The sequence below is a fragment of the Acomys russatus genome, chromosome 24, assembly GCF_903995435.1.
Source record: "Acomys russatus chromosome 24, mAcoRus1.1, whole genome shotgun sequence".
Taxonomy (NCBI): domain Eukaryota; kingdom Metazoa; phylum Chordata; class Mammalia; order Rodentia; family Muridae; genus Acomys; species Acomys russatus.
Window position 1 is genome coordinate 54757069 of NC_067160.1, and position 13372 is coordinate 54770440.

Genomic DNA, 13372 nt, shown 5'->3' on the forward strand with positions numbered 1-13372 from the left:
CTTGTGCTCAATGGCCCCTGTGCAGAGAGCTGCAGCAGCCTCCCTGACAAACCATACATATTTCATCTTCTAATATGAATATTTCATGCTAGGATTACCAGAAAACCCTGCAGTTCGCAGGCTGACAGCTTCTCCATCACTGTGATGGAGCTGTACTACCTGCTGATGTGACCTGATAGAGGAAAATTCCATGCACTTGACACGCCTGCCCTAACGAGAACACTGGGACCCGTCTCCTCATCCTCCATGCCCAGCCAACAGGTCCTCCCAACTAAAGCTGTGAGGCTGTGGTTGTAAACAGCAGCACAGGAGGACACGAGCATCTTGTAAGCTCAGCTGTAGAGCACCCAGAGGTAAAAGCTGTGACTCAGTTTTACTAATGAGACTCAGGAAGTTGTACCTCCTGTCCCTCATTACTCTGACAATCCTTTCTGACCAACAGTGTAAGGATATGGCCTGCAATAGGTGCCCCAAACATTTCCTCATCTATGCAGTGAATACTACACATCCTTCCTTCCCCACAGCATATGGCTGCTAACAGTCAGGACAGCACTCCCTTGCAAGTCTGATGAGGACACTGGGGTTATACCTGGTTTCTTCAGGCACCATGACGAGAGACGGCCAAAGATGTCAAAGAAATCAAGAAGGTGCTGCTTCCCTGACTGCGGGATCATCGGTAGCATGGTGATCAACACCAAGACACCAGTTGTGAGGACCACAACGTCAGTGTCCATCTGCAGAAGGGAAGGGCGACGTCAGGCTCAGCACTGGGATGAGGGTCCAAATCCTGAGGTCACAGATCTGAAGCCCCTCTTGTGCTCATTTCCTGACCCCTAAGAATTTGAGGGACAGCACTGAAATAGACTTAGCAGAAAGAAGCACTGAGCCCTGTTGCCATTGTGGTGAGACTAGGGGACCATTTCCCATGCTCCACTATCTCAACTGGAAGACGCTTTAACCTGGCTTGGACTCCCAAATCAAGAGTCCTCAGGACCCCTACCCCAGTGCCTGGATGATAGTGTAAGAGACAGCTTACACAAAACACAGGACACCACTATCCTCACCCATCCAACTAACTTCTGAGACACTAATTTTCTGTTAAGTGACTAGAGGATACTGCACACTGAGAGCTAGTTCATTATCTTTCTAGTACTGGGAACCAAACCCAGGGCCTTCTGCAGGCTAGGCAAGAGCTCTACCACTGAGCCACACCCCCAGTGCAATGCACTATTTTTTTAAAGGACTACTACAGGCTGAACATGGTGGCTAATCCCCGTGATTCTAACAGTTTGGAGGCTAAGGTAGGATTGCTTCCAGCTGAAAGCCAGCCTGGTTCCACAGTAAGATATAGCTCAGCCAGAACTACATGGCAAGACTCACACATACATATAAAAGATAAACAAACAAACAAATAGGCCCAAGGCTAGTGAGGTCACTCAGTGGGTGAAGGTACCTATCACCAAGCCTGAGAACCTAAGTTCAATGCCTGAAATCCAATGGTAGAAGAAAAGAACTGACTCCTGCAAGCTTGTGTTAGGTCACTTCTCAGAAACAATATTTACAGAGCTATCTCCTTCAAAACCTTACAAATATCTTACCTTGAGACATTTCAATAAAGAAGGCAGAAGAGGTGCTTGAGAGAGCTTGTGCTTCCAAGATGGCTGCAGTCTCACCACATGGCCCAGTAGTGAGAGGATGGATAAACGGGTGGCGGCTTTGCCTACATACTCATTAATTTTGTCCAAGAGGTGCTGAAAACGCAAACAATCAAGAGAAAGCTCCTGAAGTGTATGAAGTTAACCAAATACAGGCAGTACTGATCAACCCAAGCTCTTAAGTCTTCCCCCTAATGCAGGCCTCAAAAGACTTCATGAGCCCATGGGCTGGAGCTATGGCTCATAAAGGCTGAGGCTTCAACAAAAAGGCTAAGAAGCCCAAGCCAAGATTTTCAAAACTACGTCAGTGAACAAAGCTCTCTTATTTTGGCCTGAGAAAACAGCCAACTACAAATTAAGAAAAAGGACCCTAGGGGCTGGAGAGATGGCTCAGAGGTTAAGAGCACTCAATGCTCTTCCAAAGGTCCTGAGTTCACTTCCCAGCAACCATATGGTGGCTCACAACCATCTATAATGTGATCTGATGCCCTCTTCTGGCCTGTGGGTGTACATGCAGGCAGAGGACTGTATACATAATAATAAATAAAGAAATCTTTAAAAAAAAAAAAGGACCCTTAACACGGGGGTTCCAAAGAGGGACACAACTATACTACAGCTTCTCTCTGTACCCCATACACAACCCAAGGTTGCAAGCCCATGGTAGGCTGTGAAAGACTCTGCCTACTGTACCAGCCAAGCATCTATACTGCAGCCTTTAACGTAAAACAGCCACTGTGGTGTTGCAATCTGGCCTGGTGTAAAGAAGACCACAGCAGCAATGTAAAAACACGTAATCCTAGAGCAGGCAATCTCACTGAAAATGCAAGGCTTAGCTGGATACACTCAGGGGTTTTCCCATTGCTAAGTTCAAAAACTCTATTCAAAGCACAAGCTTAAAGATCTTTACCCCAATTGTCACTAATCTACTATAGTATTAGAATTACAAGATTTCTATACAGAGCAAGATCTGTAGAAAGCGTCTGAAATCGATGTTATTTTGTAAATTTTTCAGAGCCTACAAATGATTTTATGTGTCTCTGGGATAAGTGGTAGATAAATTGCTGTGGGTGTTCAGACACCCGCACTTGACTGAGAACATACAAAGTACCGCGCTATCCCATCCTAGCACTTACCTTATCGTGTGGCTCTTGCAAGGTGGTGAGGATGTGCAATACCGGCTGAGAATTGGTTTCCAGGTAATAATCTACCAAGGTGTTTACAAGCATAGGCCCACGTTCTAAACAAAAAGGGCAATTCATCAAACTTACTTCCTTCCCCATGAATAGTCATCATAAAAGCCAGAAAATGGCCTTTTATACTAACCAAAGTCATTTAGCACTGTTTTGCCTTTTTAAATTCATTAGACTAACAGGATAATTGCAAGCTCGTTGGTCTAAATAACCAGCACAACAGCATATGAAATGCTGTCACAGTCAAAAGGCTCACCAGGCAGACTGCTTGCTGCACAAGCATGAGGACCTGAGTTCAAATGCCCAGAGCACACCTAAAACACCAGACAGAAGACATGGACAAAGCTGGCAGTGACATGAAGTCAGGCGGTGGTACTGCGGACTTTAATCTCAGCAGAGGCAGGTGGGTCTCAGAGTTCAAGACCAGCCTGGTCTACAGAGTGAGTTCTAGAACAGCTGTGCAGAGGAAGCCTGGGTGGTGGGTGGTGGTGTCAATAGTCAGGAATGCCTGTAACCCCGGGAGGCAGGGACAGGACAATGATAACTGGGGCTTGCTGGCCACCAGCGCCCTCCACACTCAGTACTGTTTCAAGGGAATAAGGCAGAATGACAGAAGGCTAGGGCACCCAAATGTCTTCCTCTGACCTCTCTAAGGTTCACATGTACCTAAACACACACACACACACACACACACACACACACACACACGGCTGGAGAAGTAGCTCAGCAGTTAAGAATGGTTTCTGGAGCCAGTCGGTGGTAGTGCACGGTGCACACCTTTAATCCCAGCACTCAGGAGGCAGAGGCAGAGGCAGAGGCAGGTAGATCTCTGTGAGTTTTAGACCAGCCTGGCCTACAAATAAGAGTCCAGGATAGCTAGGGCTATTACACAGAGAAACCCTGTCTCGAAAAACAAAAACAAACAAACAAAAAATGCTTTCTGTTCTTACAAAGACCCTGGGTTCAGTTCCTGACCTGCATGTGGCTCTACACCACCTATAGTTCCAGTTCCAGGGAATTTTACACCATCTTTCGACCTTCAAGAGCATATGCACACATGCAGTACACATAAACTCAGACAAGCATATTTGAATGCACACTCACACAAGTGGACACACTCATAAAAACATGAGTGAATACATAAGCACACAGGCCCATGTACACAAACATACAGCCACACATGTGCACACATGGCATACGTTTTATAATATATATGTTTTATATATATATATATTTTTTAGATTTATTTATTTTATGAATGTAAATACTCTATCTGCATGTACACCTACATGGCAGAAGAGGGCATCAGCCACGTTATAGATGGTTATGAGCCACCATGTGGATGCTGGGAATTGAACTCAGGACCTCTGGAAGAGCAGACAGTACTCTTAACCTCTGAGCCATCTCTCCAGCCGCCCCTCCCTTTTTTTTTTAAAAGACAAAATGGCAGAACCCGAAGGTGGATTCATGAGCTTGGTGTGTAGTCTTCATGTCAGTCTGTGTATATCTGAGCACGGCCATAACTAAATGTTTAAAACACATGCAGTGTGAACCCACCAAAGGATACTGACTCTGGCCTAGCAGTTTAAAAGCAGAACCACCTAGAGTCCCAGCACTTGGAAGGCTGAGGTGGGAGGGGAGGGACTGGGGGGGGGCGGCGGGGGCGGGGGTCGCTTACAAGTTCCAGGCTAGTTTGAAATGTATAGTGAAACAAGGCCGAGGGGGAAGAGGGCAACTCTCTAAACACACCCTCTGAAGATGAAAACTAGCATTTGCCTCCAGGCCCCACCCACTCAGCTCTAGGTCAAGCTCTTTTCATGAGAACAATTCCCCACTTACCAGAATTGAGGGACTCCTTGAAGATGGTTGTCACATCATCCCGCACACCTAGTGTGGGAGAGTCCAGCATGGAGAGTAGCTCCCCAATGTTGGCTAGCTGGGCCATTCTCTCACTCAACTATGCTGTGTGGGCTCCAGGACGTGTGCTAAAGGCTTGGACAGCTCTTCATTAGGGCCACTACCAGACTGCAAAATGGGAATATGGACAGTGTGACAAATGACTCTTACTTGACACCACAGAAACTAAAAAATTTGCAGGAAAACAAGCCAGAAACTCTGTTCAGAGCCGTCTATGCTGGGCAGAACTGTGTTGGTGAAAGACAGGGAGTTCTTTCATGGACAAGCTACTCAGAAGTTCTGTGTCTGGGTCTACCTGGGCTGGCCCCACTGCTTCAACCCTGCTCTACAAAGCCGACGAGCTGTTTCCACAAATAAAGCTGCACACACTACTCTCCTCATGACACTACTGATGGCTGAGATTGGAAGAGCTGGTTAGGCCACCAGCCCAAGAGCCGGTATGAAGCAGGGATTGTTCTGGATTTTAGTGCACACTCATCAGGCACATCTACAGCATACCCAAAAGCTGCTGGGAATAGGCGAGTGGGTGCACAGTAGGACCACTAAGACACACCTGCCAAACCGGTGCTGTGGGGGTGGGGCAACTACTACCTTATCTTTTCATTTACATACAGAAAGTAGCTCATTCCCAAAGCGTTACTACACACATGTGTGACAATCTTTAAAGCAAAGACTCTACTACTTATAAGAGGCACTGTGCACTTTCAAGCATCACTGTCTATGCTCCCGATACTGCCATCACAGTATGGGAACATGCACCTGCATTACGGGGAGGGAAACTGAACAAACCTTTTACTTTTAGTCACAAACAGGGCAACAGGCAAAACCAGGGGAGAAGAACAAGTTTGAACCCAGATCTGCCCAACTCTGGAGCCCCAAATCTATACATGTAACATTGGACTAAATGTGCCAGAAAAGGATAAACAAATACATTCCTATTTTTTGTCTTGAGGAATCCATGGTAGTAGGTTCTTAAGCTTGATTTGGGAACTATCTGGAATGTTCAGGCCCAGGCATCCACGTTCTAGTAACACCCAGAACATTCTTTTGGGGCTTTTTCCCCCTTTAAATTTAAATAATTTATTCAGATTACATCTTGATTGTTATCCCCTCACTTGTATCTTCCCATTCCCCGCTCCCTCCCTCCTTCACCCTATTGCCTTCCCTAGACCCCCCCCCGACAGAAGGACACCTCCTCCTCCACCAATTATCACAGCCTATCATGGGGTAGCCTGCTTCCCCTTCCTGTTAGTGCCACCAGGCCTCCCCACCAAGGGGAAGTGGTCAAATAGGGGGCACCAGAGTTCATGTCAGAGTCAGTACCTGCTTTTCACACAACTGTGGAGAATGTGTTGTCCATTGGCTAGATCTGAATTCTTTTTTTTTTTTTTTTTTTTTTTTTGGTTTTTCGAGACAGGGTTTCTCTGTGTAGCCTTGGCCATCCTGGACTCACTTTGTAGACCAGGCTGGCCTCGAACTCACAGCACTCCGCCTCCCGAGTGCTGGGATTAAAGGCGTGCGCCACCACGCCCAGCCTTAGATCTGAATTCTTCTGGGGATTTTCCCCCCTTTGGAGATGAGGTCTTGCTATATTACCTAGGCTGGTCTTGTAAGTCTGGGCTCAAGAAAGCCTCTACCTCAGACTCACATTGCTAGGATTACAGGCATCCATCACCTCACACAGCTCCAAGAGATCCCTGTCTGTTTTTTAAGAGATGCAGCCCTGGCTAGCGTAGTCTGCTGACTGGGCTGGCCTTGAACTCACAGAGATCTGCCTGCTTCTGTCTTCAGAGTGCTGGGACTACAGGCACACTACCACTACACCCAGCTTTCCATAATTCTCAAGCAGGTGACATAAAAACCTGTTTGAGAAACATGTTAACGAAAATCCAACTAAAGTCAAGCATAGTGGCTCATGGCTGTACTAAAAGCACCTGGGGATGGCAAGAGGACAGCCATAAACTTAACTTAGATTACAGTGTGAAACCTTGTATCAAAAAAAATAAAGACTAGAGAGATGCCTCAGTGGTTAAGAGATTTGCCGGTTTTGCAGAAGACCCAGGTTCAGTTCCAAGTGTCCACATGATAGCTCACAACTCGCTATAACTCCAGTTCCTAAGAATGTAAGCCCTCTTCAAGCCTCTGGAGGCATCGGCAGGAAGTTGGTCAACATATATACACTCAGGCACATAAATATACACATAAATGAATATTTTTTAAAGCTTAAACTGAAAGTAGAAATAAACTTTATCTTCTTTAAACTTGAACTAAATTAAGCTCATAAATGAAGATACTATTGCCATAGCCATTTATACTCAGCGACAGGATGAGTTGTGGAGGAGAGCAAGTAGCAAAGGCTTGAACACTGCTCACTGACTGGCTGGATCCCACAACAGGTACACAAACAGCTTTGGGCCACCAGTGTTAGGACAACTACAGAAGAGGACACTTTCCTAGATAATCCCTGCACTTATCACCAGTAAGTCACAAAAGATTCTTCCAGCTAGTGATGAAGAACGCAATTCATAAATTTCAAATATTCCATCACAAGTTTGGTTTTATTCTATCTCTTGTAAGGTAGTCAGAAGACAGTAATGCAGGCTAGCACTCTGAAAGGAGGCAGCACAGACCCAGTGGCAGACCTGGACAGTGTCCACCCCACCATCCAGGCGTTATTAGGACAGCAGGCTCAGCTTATTCTCAATCTGTAAGGGAGATTTTGGTGAGCAATGGTTTTGGAGCCTTCTCTTCCCTAAAAGGCTCACAGAAAGCAAAGATAAAGTTTTATTCTAAAACACATCGGAATGTTTTTGATAACAATTTTTTCTCTGTGATTCTAAAATATACATTTTAAAAATCTGACTTTTAATCCCTAGGAAAACTATACATCTTGGGTTCTGTGTAAGAGTCTCCATCAGTAGCTGCAGTTCAAGCCCTTCTGGTACTCAGGCCCTCAGGAGAGCTAAATCACAAGCTTTGAAATCAGCCCCGAACAGCAACGTTACCTTAGACTCAGGGAATACACATATAACGTGCTAAGACAGATATGGCAGTTATGATGAAAGCTTTTACGTGCTCCATCAAAGAAACAGACAGGGCTTAGTGCGTGTGCAAAGCGGGGAGAAGTGTCTCCACTTGAAAGCCTGTTACATACACGTCAGCTGCGGAAAGTCAGCTCTACAAACACAGTGATGCATCCTTGAAGCTATGAAAGTGATATACTATAGAAAAGAACATTGTGGAGGATTAGAAAGACAGAAGAACCCAAGGAACCACTTCTGCATGCTGCAGGACTTAGCAGCATTTCCTGTACGTATTATCTTGGTGGCTGAACGCCACACTCCCACACAGATGGCCCCGCTCATGTAAAGGGTCATGACCTTCAGTACTTACTCCTGACTTTCACACCTGTCAATCTGCTTCTCTTCTGGATCTCTAAAACAGGCAAACACCCTGGATGACATTCCTGACACCCCAACCCCTCTAATCCCACATGCACCCATCTGGAAGCCTCTTCATTTTGCTATGTATCCCCTTGGCCACACCCCCAAGCACAGCCTCACCATCTTTCTCTTGGAGACAAGAGAACAGCCTCCCTCACTGCCTGCACTGTGCAGGAACTTTAAAGTATGGAAATCAGGAGGGCTCCCCCTAGAATCAGCCAGCGCTTTCCCATGGAGAGTTAGAGCCAAACTCCTCAGTGTCCTATACCATCTCATGTCATACAGCCAGGCACTTAGCCCTCACCTCTGCCTCTTCACCTTAGGCCAGTGTGTGTCTCCTCGCACGCTAGCCAGCCCTTCACATTTGCTCTTCTCTCTACTCCTAGAACTCGCTCTCCCACACCCTTTGGCTATGTGTCTCTTCAGTCCTCTGCTCAGAGGACCATGGCTAAGCAGCCTCGCCTGACCACTTGATTTAAAGGAGCAGGAGGTTGTTGGCATAATTTGGAATAAAAGGAACCTTCTGATCACGAGGAACCCTCAGCCAAGTTGACCCTGTACAGCTACTGGTCAACTCTGACCACATGGAACATTCTGGTCTTAACAGTAGGGAAAGCAGGATATAGCAAAGGTGACTCTCAATCTCCATACTTATGACAGGCCAAAGTGCTAGTCTTTGAAAGGCTGTAGCTGAACAGTCAACTACCTGAGTGGGTGGCATCCTTTCTGGTACCTTCATCTGCATGTGTGAGGCATCACTATAGGGTTCACATCGCTCCTAGCTACAAGACACTGCTGCTATAGACAAGAAGTGTATTTAAGACTATTTAACAGTTCACATCTGAATATTCACTCAAATAAAGCACACAAGACAAAACCTAAAACCTGTGTATTTTAAGCCAAAACTCGGTCAATTTAAGTATAAAATGTATAATTACGAAAATAAAAAAGTAAGTTAATGATACACATAATCTTTCCCCCAAACAGTTCTGGAGATCTAGTCCAGGGTCTTGCACATGGTAGGCTAACACTCCACTACTGAACTCCATCCCCTGCCCTAATCAAGAACATTTAAATCACTTGACATAATAATTAATAATAAAAATATTAAGAGTAGTTTATTTAGATAACTTTACAAATGATAGTGTATGTTCTTTGAGCCAACCACTTATAAAAATTTAAATAACACATAAAAGCTAAATTCTATCTTAATCATAATTTCATAGAATTATTTTCTAAAAATTTTTATTTAAAGGCATGGTGGTACATGCCTTTAATCTCAGCACTCGGGAGGCAGAAGAGGGAAGATCTTTGTGAGTTTGAAGCCACCCTGGTCTACAAAGTGAGTCCAGGACAACCAGAGCTATTATACAAAGAAACCCTGTCTCAAAAAACCAAAAATAAAAATAAAATTATTTATTTATCTGTGTATATGTATCTCACATGTACCTTACTCATAAATGGAGGTCAGATGGCCACATTCAGGACTTGGGTCTCCTCTTCCACAGTGAGCATCCCAGGGATCAAATTCCGGCCTTCAGGCTAGGGGAGGACAAGTAACTATCATTGCAGAGCTGTCCTCAGCCCTGCATGTCCCCCAAAATGTCACAGAATTGTTTTTGAACCTTATTACAAACAAAATAGCCTGTAAGAATTTCATTTAATTCATAGTTATTCAAAAAAAAAAAAAATCATGCCAGGTGGTGGTGGAGGCGGTGTACACCTTTAATCCCAGCACTCAGGTGACAGAGGCAGGTAGATCTCTGTGAGTTCCAGGACAGCTGGGGTTACACAGAGAAACCTTGAAAAGAAAGAGGAAGAGGAAGAAGAAGAGGAAGAACAACAACAACAAGAACTAGAAGCAGCAGCAGCAGCAGAATCATGTTTGGAGTGCTTTCCATCTTGTAGGATAAGTTAAAGTATCAAAAAATAAATAAAAATAAATTTTAAAAAAGATAAAGAATCAACCATTTTACCTCAACCTTATATTTAAAAAAAAATTACAAAACAAATCTATAACCACCACCCATGATCAAACATGAAGGACACGAGAAGAGTAGGGAGTCCTGACTTATAGAGAGCCCTCCTGATGTGTTAGGGCCTGGGCCCAGCATCACAAACAAAACAACACAGTAACAAAAAAGTACATAAAAACTTAAGAAGGAAAACAATTTTTAATATATTCTTTATAAAATGCTTAAGTTTTGAGCCTATTAACAAAAGTCTGCTGGAATGAGAACTGTGAGGTGCCAGCACTCTCTAAGGGTGGCTGAGGCCTTAGCAGCTGGGACTCCCTACTGGAAACTTCTCTGAATGTGGCTTGATGACAGGACCCAGTGTGCCTGCTTAGAGGGAACCACACATAGATGGACACAGTCACCTCAAGACAATCTGGTACTCTGTGCTCAGGAAGCACCTTTGCTACACAAAAATGTAACACTTTTAAAATCTGACTGCTACAGTAATGAAATTGTAGTCATGAAAAGCGCTTAATAAAAATTATTTTATTTGTTTTTAACAACAGTGAAATTGCACTTGGGTGTAACTGCTCTCAATACTTAACCCTCTGACTCTGAGCTCATACTCAGTGGAATTCTAAAAGAGGACAATACAGGCCAGTGTGGTGGCAAACACTCCCAATCTCAGTTCCCTGGTGGCTGGGATAAGAGGATGGAGGTCAGTCTGGGCTACACAGTGAAAAGGTGAGAAGCGGCAGAATAAAGAACGCATGAAGAAATTGGGAACTGGGAGTCAAACTCAGGATGTTCTCTCATCCCTAAGAGAACGACACATCCACTTTCTACGTATGTAATGCCATCTGCACTAAGTCCCTGCTTATGAAATCTGACTACACTTTATGGTCCTCATGACAAAAGCGAGGCAGTGGTAGATGTAGCAGTTACCTCTGACCATGAAACGAGTCACATTAGCAGTGTGTACATGAAGACAGGAGAATAAACACCCTCCCATCTTCCCTGATTCCTGCACAGCACGCAGCATAACAGCTGGTACCTGCGAGTGCTGATCCGCATTGTCTACTTGATGAGACTGAAAATCATCAGGGAAGCACACTTGTAGGTAGGCATGTGCGGGAGCTGCTGTAAAGGTTAAACCAACAGAGAAACCCACCCTGAGTGTGGATGGCACTACTCTGTGGAATGAGGCTGCTGACTGGATAAAAATGAGCAAATGAGCTGAACACCAACATTCACCTCCCCCTGTTTCTTAAGTGTAGATGCGTTGTGACCAGCTGCCTCAAGCTCCTGCTACCATAACTTCCTTGCCACAAAGGACAACAGCCTCAAACTGTGACCAAGCCTTCCTCTTCCTCCAGTTGCTTTTGTCAGGTTTTATCCTAACTAGTACAGCACCTTTGCTAATAAACTGAAGACGGCAGCTCCACGGGTAGGTAGATCACTAAGGCTAGACTCACACGTGCACACTGTCAGAGCCTCAGTAACTATGAAGCGTATATTCTGGGACTTCGAGGCGTCACCAATTCTTAAAAACCAACAAAGGAAATCATTTATCCAAAGGAGCTGACTTAAGACCATGAACAGAACTGGGAGTAGCAGCGCACGCCTGTAATCCCAGCGCTCAGGGAGGCAGAGGCAGGCGGATCTCTGTGAGTTTGAGGCCAGCCTGGTCTATAAAGTGAGTCCAGGGCAGCCAAGGCTACACAGAGAAACCTTGTCTCAGAAAAAAAAAACAAAACAGAAACCCTAGAACAGACACAAACACATCAAGATGTTAAAGTGGTAACTCAGGAGGTCTCACTCAGTCCATGGTGCACATCAGAATCACCTGCAGAGCCTACAAACAACAAGGCCCAGGCCCTACTGCACAGCAGGCTATAGGACGAGGCCTAGACATGGCATCCAGTTTGTTTACAGAACCCAAAGTGGACTCCTGAGGCCCAGCCAGGGTTAAAAACCTCTCACTGGTAAAATGACTTGCTTTAGGCTTCAATTTAATTAGTAGCTAAAACTAGAATTTGCTACTCACAGAACTGATTTTCATCTTTGGGCCCAATTATACTCCTGTAGAAAGAAAATACACCAAGTTTGCTTGTAAAAACCATGTGTTTATACAATTGGTGCCTGGCATCCAATAGCATTAGGAGGTCACTGGGGATGTGGCTAAGTACCTCAAGCCATACATGCTCTAGTGCTTGGCAGGGAACGAAGACCATTAAACAGCAAACCCCCACACAAAGCAGCATCTGCATGCCAGGGCACCCATGAGCAAAGTGAGACATTCCCGCCTCCCTTCCCCAGCCACCAGACTAAATATGTACCTTACCTGTTCTGGGGTCAGCTGTTACATCGGTTTCCAGTGCTATCAGCTTGGTGTCTTTCATGGTCACTGGAGGGAAAACACACACACACATATGTATTTATAAGAACCTTAAAATGAAGGAAAACCTGAGACCTGGTCAGAAAGGAGTTTAGGCTGGTCTAGTACAACCCTGCTCCATATCGTTGGCAAGTGGTCCCCTGCTTTCCACTGCAATGAGCTCTAGAACCTGTCCTACACCCTACCAGCAAGAAGGCACAGCAGGCCTTTTCAGCTCCAACACTCAGAAAAGCAGACCCTGTGCCTCACCTGGGCAACAGGGTAGAGCTGCCCTAGTTGCAGAGGTGGGGAGAGGGGGGAGGGGTGTTTGCTGGTGAGCCTTCCTGGCCATAAGAGCTGGGCTGACCCCAGATCCAGGGCTTTGAATTAGACCTCCCCAACAACTATGCCACCGGAGTGCATGAAGGGGCCCATCCTACAGACCCAAAACTACAGGATCGCCATGACTCCGAGCAACAACAGGATATCCTGGTGAGGATCCAGTATTGATAGTGTAAGCGGAAGCCAGAGGCCTGGTACCAGACCAATGAGTTGCTTCAATGAATATTTGCAAGCAAAGAAGTGTAGACCAAAGGGTATACTGTGGGGCACACTGTGACACACTGCAGCATCCACAATGAGATTTTTTTTCCTCTGGGGAAGGGTAGGTTGCCAGGGTGGAGGGCGGGCATAAGGGGAAGGGGAGATGAGTGGGATTGGGGTGCATGATGAAAAATTCACAAAGACACAATAAAAAAGTTACACATACAAAAAAAAAAAAAAAAAAAAGGAAGAAGAAGAAAGCACAGTGGCTCTACTGAATAGGCCCCCT

General features: G+C 45.3%; 1 protein-coding gene across 10 annotated transcripts in view; it reads right to left on the minus strand.

The window, feature by feature from the left end:
• Tsc1 (TSC complex subunit 1) overlaps positions 1 to 13372 on the minus strand; it is a 46001-nt gene that overhangs the window by 22892 nt on the left and 9737 nt on the right. For 3 of the 10 annotated variants that reach the window (XM_051166999.1, XM_051166991.1, XM_051166992.1), the window contains exons 2-8: positions 12508 to 12570; positions 12211 to 12245; positions 9655 to 9747; positions 4685 to 4870; positions 2789 to 2892; positions 1599 to 1751; positions 590 to 734 (exon numbers count right to left, since the gene is read on the minus strand). In XM_051166999.1, coding sequence (XP_051022956.1) covers positions 590 to 734; positions 1599 to 1751; positions 2789 to 2892; positions 4685 to 4790 — 508 coding nt within the window. In that variant the 5' untranslated portion in view covers positions 4791 to 4870; positions 9655 to 9747; positions 12211 to 12245; positions 12508 to 12570. Of the gene's footprint in view, positions 1 to 589; positions 834 to 1598; positions 1752 to 2788; positions 2893 to 4684; positions 4871 to 9654; positions 9748 to 12210; positions 12246 to 12507; positions 12571 to 13372 lie in introns of those variants that run through there. The other 7 variants (XM_051166994.1, XM_051166993.1, XM_051166997.1 and 4 more) reach the window with 5 other exon arrangements.